The sequence below is a fragment of the Erinaceus europaeus genome, chromosome 4 (assembly GCF_950295315.1).
Source record: "Erinaceus europaeus chromosome 4, mEriEur2.1, whole genome shotgun sequence".
In the NCBI taxonomy this organism is placed as follows: domain Eukaryota; kingdom Metazoa; phylum Chordata; class Mammalia; order Eulipotyphla; family Erinaceidae; genus Erinaceus; species Erinaceus europaeus.
Genome location: NC_080165.1, coordinates 59,727,360 through 59,742,859, shown reverse-complemented (window position 1 = coordinate 59,742,859; position 15,500 = coordinate 59,727,360). Strand labels below are relative to the sequence as shown.

The window sequence follows — 15,500 nt, the reverse complement described above, 5'->3', positions numbered from 1 at the left end:
GACAGATCACTGCTTTCTGGCATTCCCCCGCCCCAGACTTATTTTTGTGTAAGAGAGAAACACGGCTCAATTCTGGCTTATTCTGTAGTGATGAAGATTGAATATGATATCTCTGGGGCCTCAGGCATGAAAGTCTGGTGCATCACTGATGGTGCTATTTCATTGGTGCTTCTAGCTTCTTTTGTCCAGAATGGTCCTTTCTCCCTTTGCAGTGAAACTTGCTCAGAGCTCCAATCCCTTTCCAAACTCTTCATTACCTCTTCTTACCCGCCCCTCTGCCAGTTGAGTGCCCTCAGTCAGTTCTGACTCAGCATACAATTTACAGGGCTCAGGGTTGCCATCAGCACAGTTTCTGCATTAGTTTTACTATTGTTTTGTTGCATTAAAAGAAGTAATTCTGGGAGTCCGGTAGTAGCACAGTGGGTTAAGTGCACGTGGTGCGAAGCACAAGGGCCTGCGTAAGGATCCGGGTTTGAGCCCCCGGCTCCCCACCTGCAGGGGAGTCACTTCACAGGCAGTGAAGCAGGTCTGCAGGTGTCTGTCCTTCTCTCCCCCTCTGTCTTTCCCTCCTCTCTCCATTTCTCTCTGTCCTATCCAACAACAACAACATCAATAACAACGACAATAATAAAACAAGGGCAACAAAAGGAAATAAATAAATATTAAAACAAGAAGTAATTCTGAGTTCATTAGAACTTTTGGGGAGCTAGGCGGTAACGCAGGATTAAGCTCAGGTGGTGCAAAGCGCAAGGACCCTGGTTTGAGCCCCCAGCTCCCCACTGCCAGGCTTGCTTCTAGGGAAAGAGACCAGGAGCTCCGTGGTGGCATGGTAATATAATTCTTATTAGTGCTGATGGCCCAGAGTCCTTGTGAGCACAACGGGTTAAACCACGTGGTGCCAAACCACAATGGCTGCCTCCACTCTGTATGCTAGCCCTTCTCCGGGTCCCGATGTGAGAGAGAAAAGAGAAGAGAGCAGGTGTTTATCTTTTTTTCCCCTTCTCTGTCGTCTTCTCCTCTCTCCATTTCTCTCTGTCCTGTCCAACAACGACAACATCAACAAGTACAACAATAAAAACAAGGGCAACAAAAGGGAACAAATAAATAAATAAATATTAAAAAAATAAAAAAGGCAAACAACAAAAAGAAAAGAAAGAGTGGGAGCCGGGCGGTAACGCAGCGGGTTAAGCGCAGGTGGCGCAGTGCAAGGACCCTCATAAGGATCCCGGTTCGAACCCCGGCTCCCCACCTGCAGGGGAATCGCTTCACAGGGAGTGAAGCAAGTCTGCAGGTGTCTATCTTTATCTCCACCTCTCTGTCATTCCCTCCTCTCTCCATTTCTCTGTCCTATCCAACAATGACAGCATCAATAATAACTACAACAATAAAACAACAAGGGCAACAAAAGGGAATAAATAAATAAATATTTAGAAAAAGAAAAGAAAGACCACATATATACATATAGATTGACAGACAGTCGTAGAAATAATAGTCAACCCATATCTGTGACCTTGGAAGAACCACTGCAGTTTCCAGTGGTGTGAATAGGGACACAAAACTCTGGTAGTGGGAATGCTGTGGAATTGTACCTATGCTATTTTGTAATTTTGTAAATCACTAATGAAAAAAATTGTTCTAAATAATAATATATAATAGCTGGCATATTGTGTGCTATTTATAAATAATATCATTTATCATATCATGATATAAGTATTATTTATTATGATATAAATGATGCTATTTGTTTATTGTTTGGTTAGGCTAACGCTAGGCATTTGTGGGATGAATTGCACACTATTCTATTTATACTTGATGCCAAACCTTTTTATATGTAGAGCATAGGATAGGTGGTATCATTAGCACATCAGTATTCCCCTAAGATACCAAAAATGTATTGAGAAATTCCTGTGAAAATATGTTTTCTCAATAGAGAAATAGCATGAAGAGTAAACAACATCTTGCCATTGTTTGTGACTCTAAACAAGTTCTGAGTCTTGGGTCAGAAGTAACAAATTGTTGCAAATCACTGAAGGTAAACTATAGAGTTCAGGAGTCATACATGACCAGACTTGTCAGCTCTCTGCCAGTTTCAACCATGTCAGGAGACCCAGGTAAGTTATTATTTTTTTAGTAAACTAAGATAAATATTCTATCTAGTATGTATTTTTCCTTGTATTTTGAACATAAAATTGGGCATTAAATAAGTTATCTGTACATTAATCTAAGAAACTGTGGTAAAGCTATTGAAGAAAGTTTGTAGGTAGTAAAAATCTAAACAAAACTTTGCTCTTGATGTTAAGTTTTAGTTTCTACTAGCCCTGATTCATTGATGTGACAACTAACTAGGATGATCCCAGGTCAGCTAAAATAGATCAAAGTTATCTTTTAATAAAATTTGTGCTATTAATGCCTTAATAATGTTTAAAGATTGTAGATAACAAGGGTACAATTCCACACAGGTCCCACCACCAGAGTTCCCTGTCCCATATGCTCCACTGGAAGGTCCTATTTTTTTCTCCCTTTGGGAGTATGGGCCAAATTCCCCATGAGGTGTAGAAGGTAGAAGGTCTGGCATCTATAATTGCTTCTCCATTGGATATGGGCATTGGCAGGTAGATCCATACCTCAAGGCCTGTCTGCCTTTCCTTAGTGGGGTAGGGCTCTGGAGAAGTGAGGTTCTGTTTTTTTTTGTTTGTTTTCCTCCAGGGTTATCGCTGGGGTACTAAGGAATCCACTGCTCCTGGAGGCCATTTTTCCCCCATTGTTGTTATTATTGTTGTTGCTTCTGCTGCTGTTGTTACTGGATAGGACAGAGAGAAATTGAGAGAGGTGGCGAAGACAGAGAAGAGGAGAGAAAGACAGACACCTGCTTCACTACTTGCCAAGTGACCCCCTTGCAAGTGGGGAGCCCTGGGGTCAAACCGCGATCGTTGCTCGGTCCTTGGGCTTGCACTATGTGCGCTTAACCTGGTGCGCTACCAACCGGCCCCCAGGTTCCGGGTTTTTAAGCTTGGCCTAACAGCATTTTTTTTTTTTTTAATAGAGGTAGAGAGAGCGAAAGATCATAGCACTAAAGCTTTCTTCAGTATAGTGGAGGCTGGATCGATCCTGAGTGGCACACATGGCAAAGCAGCACATTATCCAATTGAGCTATTTTGCCAGCCCCAATGTCTGCATTTTTTAAGTTAGCAAGAATTTAATTCAGAGGTTTTTTTTTTTTTTTTTTTTTTTTTTTAGTTTTGACATAGGGGAAGAACACGAGAGAAAGAAGAAAGATAAGGTGGAAATTTTAATTTGCACAAAAGGTGTGGTACCAGAATGTCTGAGAATGCTGGGAAATTAAAATCCTTTCCCCCTGTTTGTTTTTGGTAGAGACAGAAAAAATTGGTTATGCAAAAAAACTCACTTGCATGAGGCTCCAAAGTCCAAGGTACCACCATTATGTATTAACCCCTACCCTATTTTTACTTATTTTACTAGTGGTTTAATAATGATTAACAAAATTGTGAGAAAAGAAGGGGTACAATTCCACACAACTCCCACCAACAGAGTTCCACATCCCCTTCCCTCCACTGTAAGCTTCCCTATTCTTTTAAAATATTTTTAAAAATATTTATTTATTTTCCCTTTTGTTGCCCTTGTGCTTCCCTATTCTTTATCCCTCAGTGAGTATGGAAAGATATTTATAGGGTGCAGAAGGTAGGGGGTCTGGCTTCTGTAATTGCTTCTCTGCTGGACATGGGCATTGGCAGGTCAATCCAGCCTGTTCCTATCTTTTTTTTAGGGGGGTGGTGCTCTGCAGAGGTAGGGTTCCAGGGTATGTTGATAAGGTCATCTGCCCAGAGAAGTCAGGCATCATAGTAGCATTTGCAACTTGATGGCTGAAAAGCATTAAGATATAAATTAGAACAAATTGTTTAATAATGAGGAACCTAAAGGTAAGAATATAGCAGATAAAATTTTAGGTCTTCATGTTGGAAGAAGCTAGAAAGTCTATTTTAGGTATATTCCAAGAAGCCCATGACTTTACTAATTTTTTGACTGAGCCTGGTAGCTAACATGTAGGTGGGCTGAAAGTATTTTCTAGGAAGATGGTGTCAGAGTTGAAAATAGGACTAGAAAGCAGGATCAGAGCAGACCTTTACAGGTCATTAGTGTCATCATCATCTTCCAGTCTGCTAATGAGAAAAGTAGTTTGCTTTTCTCTCTCTTTTCTCATACCTGATAAATCAGATCATCTGTTGCCAAGACTTTATCCAGAGATAATATTCTTCATGTCTTCACTGACTCCTCTGTGCAGATCTTGCTCTTCAACATATCTGTGTTTCTTTCCCACTAAATTCTCTGAGGACTATTTATTTATTTATTATTTTTAAATGATTTTTATTTATTTATGGGATAGAGACAGGTAGAAATAGAGAGGGAAGGGGACGATAGGGAGGGAGAGAGACAGAGAGACACCTGCAGCCCTGCTTCACCACTTGTGAAGCTTTCCCCCTGCAGGTGGGAATCAGGGGATCGAACCTGGGTCCTTGTGCATTGTAACGTGTGCTCAAGCAGGTGCGCCACCACCTGGCCCCCTTATTTTTATTTTTTATTATTATTATTTTTTACCAGGACACTGTTCAGCTCTGGCTTATGGTGGTGTGGGGGAATTGAACCTGTAATTCTGGAGCCTGAAGCATGAGAGTCTCTTTGCATAACCATTATGCTATCTACCCTCACCCAATTTATTCTGTTTTTTAAATTATATATTTTTTATTTATTGGATAGAGACAGCCAGACATCGAGAGGGAAGGGGAAGATAGAGAGGGAGAGGACAGAGAGACAGACACCTGCAGCAGCCCTGCTTCACCACTTTCAAAGCTTTCCCCCTACAGTTGGGGACCGGGGCCTTAAATCCAGGTCCTTGTGCATTGTAACATGTGAGCTCAACTAGGTGCACCACCCACCACCTGGCCCTCAACAGTTAATTTTCTTAGAACCAAGTCTGAGAAATCCAAACCCCTCACATTTTATTTGAAACTAAATAAATTCAATGGAGAATTAGCTGTATCTAAGAATCCATACCTTTATCTACTCTAGTCCAAATGTGTTTCCTGTTCTTCTTTATTCCTAAAGCACATGGAAATGGTTTCACCCCCCTGATCAGTACACTGAAAGTAACTCAAGGGACAGAGACCTTGTCTTTATTCTTTCAAATTTCCCCAGATTGCCCACCACAAATTTACTCTGTGTTGCTAAAAGACACATACTGGTTATTCAAGCAGATAAGGTTTGCAGGAACTAATTCAAAGGCTGTGGGCAAACACATTAAATGGGGGAGGAGGACATGTGGCTCACCTGGTGGAGTGTACATGCTACTGTATGTGAGGACCCAGATTCAAGCTACTGACCTGCACCTGCAGGGGAGCAATGCTGCAGCTGTTTCTCTCCCTGCCCCGACTCTTTTTTCTTTGTCTCCTATTCTCTGTAAAAAGTAAGAAAAAAAAGGAAGGGAAAAAAAAGGCCACTGGAAATAGTGGAACCATGCAAGCACTGAGTTTTACTGGTAACATTGATGACAAAGCTATAAAAAGCAAAAAACATAACAACAACAACAACAACAAAACACCACTAAATGGAAAATCCCATTTTTCTTTATTAACTCATCTCTTTTTTAAAATATTTATTTATTTTCCCTTTTGTTGCCCTTGTTGTTTTTCATTGTTGTGTAGTTATTATTGTTGTTATTGATGTCATCCTTTCTGGATAGGATAGAGAGAAATGGAGAGAGGAGGGGAAAACAGAGAGGGGGAGAGAAAGACACCTGCAGACTTGCTTCACCATCTGTGAAGCGACTCCCCGCAGGTGGGGAGACTTGCTTCACCGTCTGTGAAGGAGGAACAGAGAGAAATGGAGAGAGGAGGGGAAGACAGAGAGGGGGAGAGAAAGACACCTGCAGACCTGCTTCACCGCTTGTGAAGCGACTCCCCGCAGGTGGGGAGCCGGGGTTCGAACTGGGATCCTTACGCCGGTCCTTGCGCTTTGCGCCATCTGCGCTTAACCCGCTTCACTACTACCAGGCCCAGAAAACCTACTTTTAAAAAACTGGAAAGACTGGAGTCAGGCGATAGCGCTGCGGGTTAAGCACACATGGTGCAAAGCGCAAGGACCAGCGTAAGAATCCCGGTTCGAGCCCCCGGCTCCCCACCTGAAGGGGAGTCACTTCACAGGCGGTGAAGCAGGTCTACAGGTGTCTGTCGTTCTCTCCCCCTCTCTGTCTTCCCCTCCTCTCTCCATTTCTCTCTGTCCTATCCAACAATGAGGACATCAATAACCACAACAATAATAACTACAACAACAATAAAAAACAATAAGGGCAACAAAACGGGAAAATGAATAAATAAATATTAAAAATAAACAAACTGGAAAGATGGGAGCCGGGCAGTAGCGCAGCGGGTTAAGCACAGGTGGCGCAAAGCGCAAGGACAGGCTTAAGGATCCCGGTTGGAGCCCCTGGCTCCCCACCTGTGGGAGGGGGTCGCTTCACAAGCGGTGAAGCAGGTCTACAGGTATCTTTCTCTCCCCCTCTCTGTCTTCCCCTCCTCTCTCCGTTTTTCTCTGTCCTATCCAACAACAGCAATGGCAACAATAACAACAACAATAATACCTACAACAATAAAACAACAAGGGCAACAAAAGGGAATAAATAAAATAAATATTTTAAAAAATTTAAAAAACAACCAAACAAACAAAAAAATTGGAAAGATACAGACCTGCACTGTCTGGTGCAATAATTACTAACCACATTTGATTTATGAATTAAACTATTAAGTTTTAGTTGATTTAAGTTTAAAAACTAGTATTTGATTTAGTTGTTGGAAAACTTTTATTATTTTTGGAACAACTTGGATATGTGAATCCACTTTTTAAAGTGTAAACTTCATGAAATCTAACTACATATAAATATTTTTCAGTAAAAAGTCAGCACCCAAATTAAGATATCCTGTAAATATAAACTATATACTGGATTTCAAAGATTTGCTAGTAGAAAACTAAAAGTGAATGTGTAGCTCAAAGTATATTTCCATTTTTCACATTATATTGCCACTGGACAGAGCCGATGCATCCCAGTGCAAGACTCCTTTTCAATGATGGTGAGATTCCATTTCCCTCATTGTCTAAAGAGTTTTTAGAGACTAGCAACGAGTGATTTACAGAAAGTTAGTGTCAATAGAATGATCTCTCTCTCTCTCTCTTTTGCCAATGTAGATCACAGTTCACCTTCCCATTTTGAGAACAACACTGGGCAGAATCACCACCAGGAAGAAATAATCAACAAACTGGCCTTGAAGCTGCGAAACATTGGGGACAGCATTGACCATGAGGTGAGGCATCAGGTTCCCTCCAAAAGATCTGTTAGGCAGGAGGATGAATAAATTGAAAAGTGGCTATGGAGTAGAGGATGTCCAGGAATTAGCAGAGCGACCAGATTAACGAAATCCAGATCAACAAACATTAGATCTAACAGCTGTGAACCTGAGTCAAAGCCATTTTATTTCACACTGGCTATTCAATCTGTGGCTTGTGGCCTAATAGCAAATTGGCGTCACTTGGCAGCTGATCAGATGTGCAAAACCCCAGACCCCAGCCTATGAGGCCAGCGTCAGAATCTGTCTTTTTGTACACACCCCAGGGGCTTTGAGGGCACATTAATTAAACAGTGAAAAAACTGCTCCATGCTTTCAAACTAGGAAGTTTATTAGGATCATCTGTGGAATTCTAAGAACTACACATACCCAGACCCAACCGTAACAAATTCTGTAATTGCTTCAACTCAATTAAGAAGTCACTGCTCAGGACCGGCATAAGGATCCCGGTTCGAGCCCCGGCTCCCCACCTGCAGGGGAGTCACTTCACAGGCGGTGAAGCAGGTCTGCAGGTGTCTGTCTTTCTCTCCTCCTCTCTGTCTTCCCCTCCTCTCTCCATTTCTCTCTGTCCTATCCAACAACGATGACAACAACAACAATAATAATAACTATAACAATAAAACAGCAAGGGCAACAAAAGGGAATAAATAAAATAAAATAAAATAAATTTAAAAAAAAGTCACTGCTCTATATAATCACCTCCCTTTCCATTTTTTCATTACCTTTATTATTTTTTGTCTTTCTCCATCTCCCTCCCTTCCTTTTTCTTTTTTCATTTTATTCTTCTCCTTCTCCTCCTCCTTCTTCCTCTTTCCTCTCTCTCTCCCTTCTTTCCTTCCTTCCTTCCTTCCTTCCTTCCTTCCTTCCTTCCTTCCTTCCTTCCTTCCTTCTTTCCACCAAACCACTTCTCAGCTCTGGCTTATGGTGCTGCAGGGATTGAACCTGGGACCTTACCTTAAAATCTCAGGCATGAGAGTCTCTTTGCATAACCATTACACAGTCTCCTCCGCTCCACCTTTCTTTTTTTCCCTTTTGTCTTTTTAAACATTATTTTCATGAGAGAGAGACAAAGAGAGAAACTATATCATTGTTCAGCTCTGGCACATTGTGGTGGCAGGGATTTAATCTTCTCTTTTTTTTTTAATTCAGAGAGACAGAGAAAGTGACCAGAGTACCATCCCATTCCTATGTAGTTCCAGGGTTCAAACCCAGAGTCATATGCCAGGCATGTGCTCTACTGCTAAGTCACCTACCTTGTCCCTTCATTACCTTTTAAGTTGTAATTTCTATTAAACCCTAAACTTAATACCTTTTCAGTTTAATAACTTGACACTGAACTGCACTGCATTTAAAAAATATGAAACTTGGGAGGGGATGTGACACGGAACTATGGTGGTGGACATTATATGGAATTATACCTCTCTTATCCTATGATCTGGTTGCTATTTTAATTTTATAAATAAATTAATAACAGTAAAAATATGTAACTTACTGTAACCAGGGAGGTGGCTTAGTGAGTACAGCATGAAGTTACATCAGTGACTCCCCAGGTTTGATCCCCGATACCACATAGAACCAAGTGGTGCTTTCTCATCTTCCTACTCTTTCACTTACTCATAAAAAATAAATCTTTCAAAAGAGCATTATTAAGAAATAAAATTCATATACCATACATTTGATCCATTTAAAGGTACAATTAAGGGGCCATCAAAATAGCTCACTTTGGTAGTAAGCTGCTAATTTACCATGTGTGACTCAAGCTCAAGCTTGCTCAGGCACACATCTTGTTTCCTTTAGGTTTTATTTTACTTGTTTTTGTTTGTTTGTTTGTTTTTTGTTTTTTATTTTTGCTACTGGGGTTATTATTGGGATCCAGTGCCGGCACTATGGATCCATTGCTCCCAGTGGCCATTCTTTCCTCCCCCCTTTCTATTTTTACTTGTCAGGACAGAGAAATTGAGAGGGGAAGGGAATTAGAGTGGGAGAGAGAAAGATTGACACCTGCAGACGTGCTTTACCACTCATGAAGTGTTTTCTCTGCAGGTAGGGAGTGAGGGCTCAAACCTGGCTCCTTCAATATGGTGATATGTACATTTAACCAGGTGCACTACTGCCAAACCCCTACTATTTAGTAAAAGGGATTTTAGTTCAAAAGCCAATTTTTTAAAATCTAAGACATTTAATTTCTAGATTAAAGTATGTTTATAAAAATAGTCTTCCCATAACATTTAGGATCTTAAATGTATCTCTCTTTTTTTTTTAAAGAATTTATTTATTCATAAGAAAGATAGGAGAGAGAGAGAAAGAACCAGACATCACTCTGGTACATGTGCTGCCTGGGATTGAACTTTGGACCTCATGGTTAAGAATCCAATGCTTTATCCACTGTGCCACCTCCTGGACCACACCTTAAATGTATCTTTTAGATTTGTTTTCCACAGGGCTCTCTCTTTCCAGGTTCTATGCCTACAGACCCAGGAGTGGCAACAGTACTGCTGTTACCTGCCAAGGCTGTAGTGCCATACCTTCTCACTACCCCACCCCTCGCCACTTCTTTGTAGATAGACCCTTTCTTTCACCCTCCTAGGACTATCCAGCCTGAGATGTGCCATTTGTCTTCTGTGGGATGCTGACTGATATAATAACGCACAGGGAATTTCTGAGTTTGTTAGAAAGGGGAAGGAAATGAATATTTGTCATAGGTGCTACAGGAGAACCAGCTGAGGTTGAGAGATTAGGTATTCTATCTAAAGTCACTTGATAACTAATTGGCAAAATTAGAGGGGCTGGGTGGTGGTGAACTTGGTTGAGTACACACATTACAATGCACAAGAACCCAGGTTCGAGCCCCTAGTCCCAATCTACAGGGGGAAAGCTTTGTGAGTGGTGAAGCAGTGCTACAGGTGTCTTTCTTCCTCTCTCTCTCTCCCTCCCCTCTCAATTCCTGACTGTCTCTGTCCAATAAGGTAATAAAAATTTAATTAGAATTAAAGTATATGGGGAGTTGGCATTAGCGCAGCGAGTTAATGCACATGGTACAAAGCACAAGAGCTGGCTGACTTAAGGATCCCAGTTCGAGCCCCCAGCTCCCCACCTGCAGGAGAGTCGCTTCACAGGCAGTGAAGCAGGTCTGCAGGTGTCTATCTTTCTCTCCCCCTCTCTTTCTTCTCCTCCTCTCTCCATTTCTCTGTCCTATCCAACAATGACAACATCAATAACAACAACAATAATAACTACAACAACAACAAAAAACAAGGGCAACAAAAGGGAAAATAAATAAATATAAAAAATTCAGTATTAAAGTATATGAGTATCTGACTCAGTGATCTTTCTGTTTTTCTCATCTGTCTTTCTAGAATGACATTTGTTCAATTTTTCTAACCAATATTAACTATAAATGGGAAAATTCTTTTAATAATTTCAAGTTACTGATAAATTCTGGATTCCTAAGCCTGCTGCTGCTGACCTATCATTTATTGAACTAATATTTGCTGAGCACCTACTATGTGTTGGGCTCCATTTAAGTACTGGAGCTATGGCAATGATCAAAAGAGACAAACTTTCCTGTTTTATGTAGTTTATATTCTCTCTCTCCCTTCCTTTATTTCTTTCCTTTAAAGATCTATTCATTTATGAAAGAGGGAGAGTGAGAGTGAGAGAGAGAGAGTGAGAGAGAGAGAGACAGAGAGAGAAAACACCAGAATACCACTCTAGCATACAGGATGCCAGGAACTGAACTCAGGACTTCATGGTTGAGAGTCCAGTGCTTTATCTACTGTACCACTGCTCAGGCCCTAGAGTTTATAGTCTATAAAGGATACAATCAATAAAAAGCAAATAAATCATATACCTTATCATATAATGATGAATGCTTTGGAGGAAAATAAAGGAAGGAATGGTCTGGGAGGTGATGCAGCACTGGACTCTCAAGCACGAGGTCCTGAGTTCACTCCCCAGCAGCACATGTACCAGAATGATGTCTGGCTCTTTCTTTTCTCCTATCTTTCTCATTAATAAATAAATACAATCTTTATAAAGAAAAAAGGAAAGAAAGGGAGGGGGAAGTTGGAGAACTCACAGGTTGTTGTTTTTTTTTTTTTTTTTTTTTTTTTTTTTTTGCCTCTAGGGTTATCACTGGGGCTTAAGTGCACTACTAATCCACTGCTCCTAGAGGCTATTTTTTCCCATTTTGTTGCCATTGTTGTGGTTGTTATTATTGTTATAGCTGTTGTTGTTGGATAGAACAGAGAAGTGGAGAGAGGAGGGAAAGACAGAGAGGAGGAAAGAAAGACACCTGCTTCACCGCTTGTGAAGACCTGCTTCACCACTTGTGAAGTGACCCCTCCCCCGCCCCCGCAGATGTGGATCTGGGGCTCCAACTTCCATAGTTAAACTGATCTTTGTGCTTTTTAAGTTGAAGAGTTAAAGGAAGGCCTTACCTTGAAGGTGACTTGACAGTGTTGTGTGAGGAAGTTTTGGTACAGCATGGGAGGCAGGATAGCAATGGTTGACATGCTTGAAGACCAGCAGGAAGAAGTAAAAGATTTGGAAAGAAAGCTGCGTAGGCAGGCTAGGGAGGGCCATAATATCACTTCTTTTTCTGAGTGAGCCACTGGAGGGCACTAAGCAGAAGAGTCACGTTTCTACTCTACTAAGGCTGACATACTGGACTCGCCTGCAGGTAAAGGGACAGTAGGAGAGCCATTGGTATCTGACACTCTGCTCCTTCTGCTATAGACAGTGGCTCCATAAGCCTGTTGTGTTCTTTGTCACTGCCAGATTTGCTCATGTTTGATCCCCTCTTTGCTCATCTAGCCCTTATCTGTTTTGTCAACACTAAAACCAACTATCTTGCTTATCCTAGAGTAACTAGAAAATGCTCCAGGAAGCTAGAGGAAGAGGTTATTAGCCTGAAAAGAGAGCCCTCATTTGCTGATGACCAAGATAGGGAATCACCTGGAGGGACACTGCTTTTGGACTTAATTTTTAAATTTTTTTTCCCTTACTGGGAGATTAATGTTTTACATTCGACAGTAAATACAGTAATTTGTACATGCATACTTTTAAGGACTCGTTTATTAATGAGGGAGAAAAAGGACCAGAGCATCACTCTGGCACTTGTGATGCTGGGGCTATAACTCGGGACCTCATACTTCATTCCAATTCCTTATCCACTGCACTACATCCTAAACTGAGAGGTAAATTTCTTGAGGCAGTGTAGAAGCACTAATTAAATGAATAGTGACTTTCTGACTTTGAATTGTTTTATTTATTTTTTATTTTAATATTTATTTATTTATTGTAATAAGAGAGATACAGAGAGAAAGATGAGAGTGAGAAAGAGAGATGGAGAGATAGAGAGATAGAGAGAAACCAGAGCTCAGCTCTGGCTTGTGGAGGTGCTGGGGATTGAACCTGGGGCCTTTGGTGTTTCAGGCATGAAGAGCTTTTATTTTTTAAGTATTTTTAAAGTATTTATTTATTTCCTTTTTGTTGCCCTTGTTATAGTTATTATTGTTGTTGTTATTGATGTCATCATTGTTGGATAGGACAGAGAGAAATGGAGAGAGGAGGGAAGACAGAGAGGGAGGAGAGAAAGATAGACACCTGCAGACCTGTTTCACCGCCTGTGAAGCGACTCCCCTGCAGGTGATCCTCACGGGATCCTCACGCTGGTCCTTGTGCTTGGCACCACGTGCACTTAACCCGCTGCGCTACCACCCAACTCGCATGGAAAGCTTTGTTTACATCATCATAATGCTACCTCCCCAGCCTGAATTGCTGTATTTCTTTAAAAAAAAAATTTCATCTCTTTCCCACAGAATCTCCAACAGGAAGACAGAGATGCATTTGCTCATTTTGTCATATTTTCCTTTGGAGGAGTTCATGTGTTGCTGCGCTTTCTCTGGAATGACCACTTGATGTAAAAGGAATGCCAACATCCCACTTAGTTTCCATCCTTACCCTCTGAGAAACATGAATCCCACTAAAACAGACTGGAAGAAGATACTTCTCCATGTCTCCCTTTTTACCCATCACTGTTGGTTGATACAGTTGGAGAACTGCAGATTCACGGTCTGTTTACCTCTTTAAAGCAGCCAGAAGTGAGATACTTCTGTCTCATGGTAGAGCCGAAGGGACACTTCAGAACCCAGGAGGCCTTACCACATAGGAAATAACCAGCACTCTGGATGGCTCCAGTGTTCCTTGTGTGGAAACCATAAGCATTGCCTTTTATGAGTGAGATTGAACCTCATCAGCAAACCAGTGGTCATAGAAATGGGTGCTTTCCGGGCCTCACCCTGGGCGCTAGGCTCTCCAGTAACCTGCTGATTCTTCTCTTGTTGCCTGTGTCCAGGTCTGCCAGGCCCTTCTCTTCATCCATCTACCTCATGCCCTTGTGCCCTCCTTTTAGAGGTGTTATAATTAGTAGGAAAGTTTGTTGTTATAAATAAATTATAAGTTATGAGTTCTTTGTTGGAAAATGTTATTTAAGATGAATAATTTAAAATGAAATAAATATTGTTATTTTATTGAGCAAGAAAGGTCTGTACATATTTCTTCTGTGAAGGAGGGAGTCAACTTACCCTGTTCATACTGGCTCATAATTTCATAGACTTTGATCATCATGTTATCCTGCTTTTGTCCTTCCAAAGGGAAGTGCTGCATGCCCCCCCACCTCAATGCCTATTTGTTCCCATTATAATCTAGGTTTCAGCTTGCTGGCAAGGAACAGTTCCTAACGTTTCCTTAAAAAATAGAGGGAGAGAAAAAAAATGGAACCAGAACACTACTCTGGCACATTTAGTGCCAAGGATCAAACTTGGGACCTCATGCTTGAGAGTCCAACACTTTATCCACCGCACCATCTCCCAGATCTTCCTAATTTACTTTATATGATTCTTTTTGAATTGGTTTTCATTCACATAGTTAACGAAAATACAATGAAAACGCACATTCATATTCTCTATTCTGAATTGTTTATTAGTTTAATACATATCTTCCAAAGTTTCTTTGTATAAACACAAGTGTGTAATACATGCTATTCCAGGTATCTCACAAATATTAATCACTTTATTTTAAAATGCAACTCTGAGGAATGAACCTCCCTCACACATATGCTATACTGTTGAGAGAACTTGTCAGACCAATTTTTAAATTTTGTGAATGTGGGGGGCTGGGTGATAGTGCACCCAGTTAAGTGCACATAGTACTAAGTGCAAGGACCTATGCAAGGATCCGAGTTGGAGCCTCTGCTCCCCATCTGCAAGGGGTCCACTTCATGAGTGGTGAAGCAGGTCTGCACGTCTCTCTCTCTCTCTCTTTCTCTCTCTCAGTGATTTAATGATGATTGACAAGATTGTGGGATAAGAGGGGTACAATTCTATACAGTTCCCACCACCAGAATTCCATGTCCCCCCCACCCCCCACTTAGAAGTGTCCCTATTCTTTATTCCTCTGGCAGTATGGACCAAAGATCTTTATGGGGAGCAAAAGGTGGATGGTCTGGCTTCTGTAATTGCTTCTGCACTGGACATTGGTGTTGGCAGGTTGATCCATAACCCCAGCCTCTTCCTATCTTTTCCTAGTGGGGTAGGGCTCTGTAGAGGTGGGGTTCCAGGACTCATTGGTGAGGTTGTCTGCTCAAGGAAGTCAGGTTGGCATAATGGTAGCATCTGCAACTTGGTGGCTGAAAAGCATTAAGATATGAAGCAGAATAAAGTGTTTACTAATCAGGAACCTAAAGGGAAGACTATAGCAGATGAGATTTGGGGTCTTCATTATGGAAGAAGCTAGGAAGTCTATCCTGTTTTATAAAAAAATTATGTATTTATTATTGAATAGAGACAGAGAGAAATTGAGAGGGGGGTAGAATAGAGGGGGAGAGAGAGAGAGAGAGACACCTGCATCCCTGTTTTACCACTAATGAAGCTTTCCCCCTGCAGGTGGGGACCAGAGACTTGAATCCAGATCTTTGCACATTGTAATGTGTGCATCTAACCAGGTGTGCCACCACCTGTCTCCCTTTCTCTTTATATATATATATATATATATATATCTCCTCTCCCCTCATTTCTTAATTTCTCT

At 41.2% G+C, this 15,500-nt stretch overlaps 1 protein-coding gene across 1 annotated transcript in view; it reads left to right on the top strand.

Annotated features, from left to right (window-relative positions):
- STK38 (serine/threonine kinase 38) overlaps positions 1-13,863 on the top strand; it is a 109,370-nt gene extending 95,507 nt beyond the window's left edge. The window contains exons 10-12 of the mRNA XM_060189715.1: positions 1,931-2,111; positions 7,255-7,370; positions 13,235-13,863. Of these exons, the coding sequence (XP_060045698.1) occupies positions 1,931-2,111; positions 7,255-7,370; positions 13,235-13,339 (402 nt within the window). The 3' untranslated portion in view covers positions 13,340-13,863. The remainder of the gene's footprint in view (positions 1-1,930; positions 2,112-7,254; positions 7,371-13,234) is intronic.
- Positions 13,864-15,500: the final 1,637 nt, after the last annotated feature.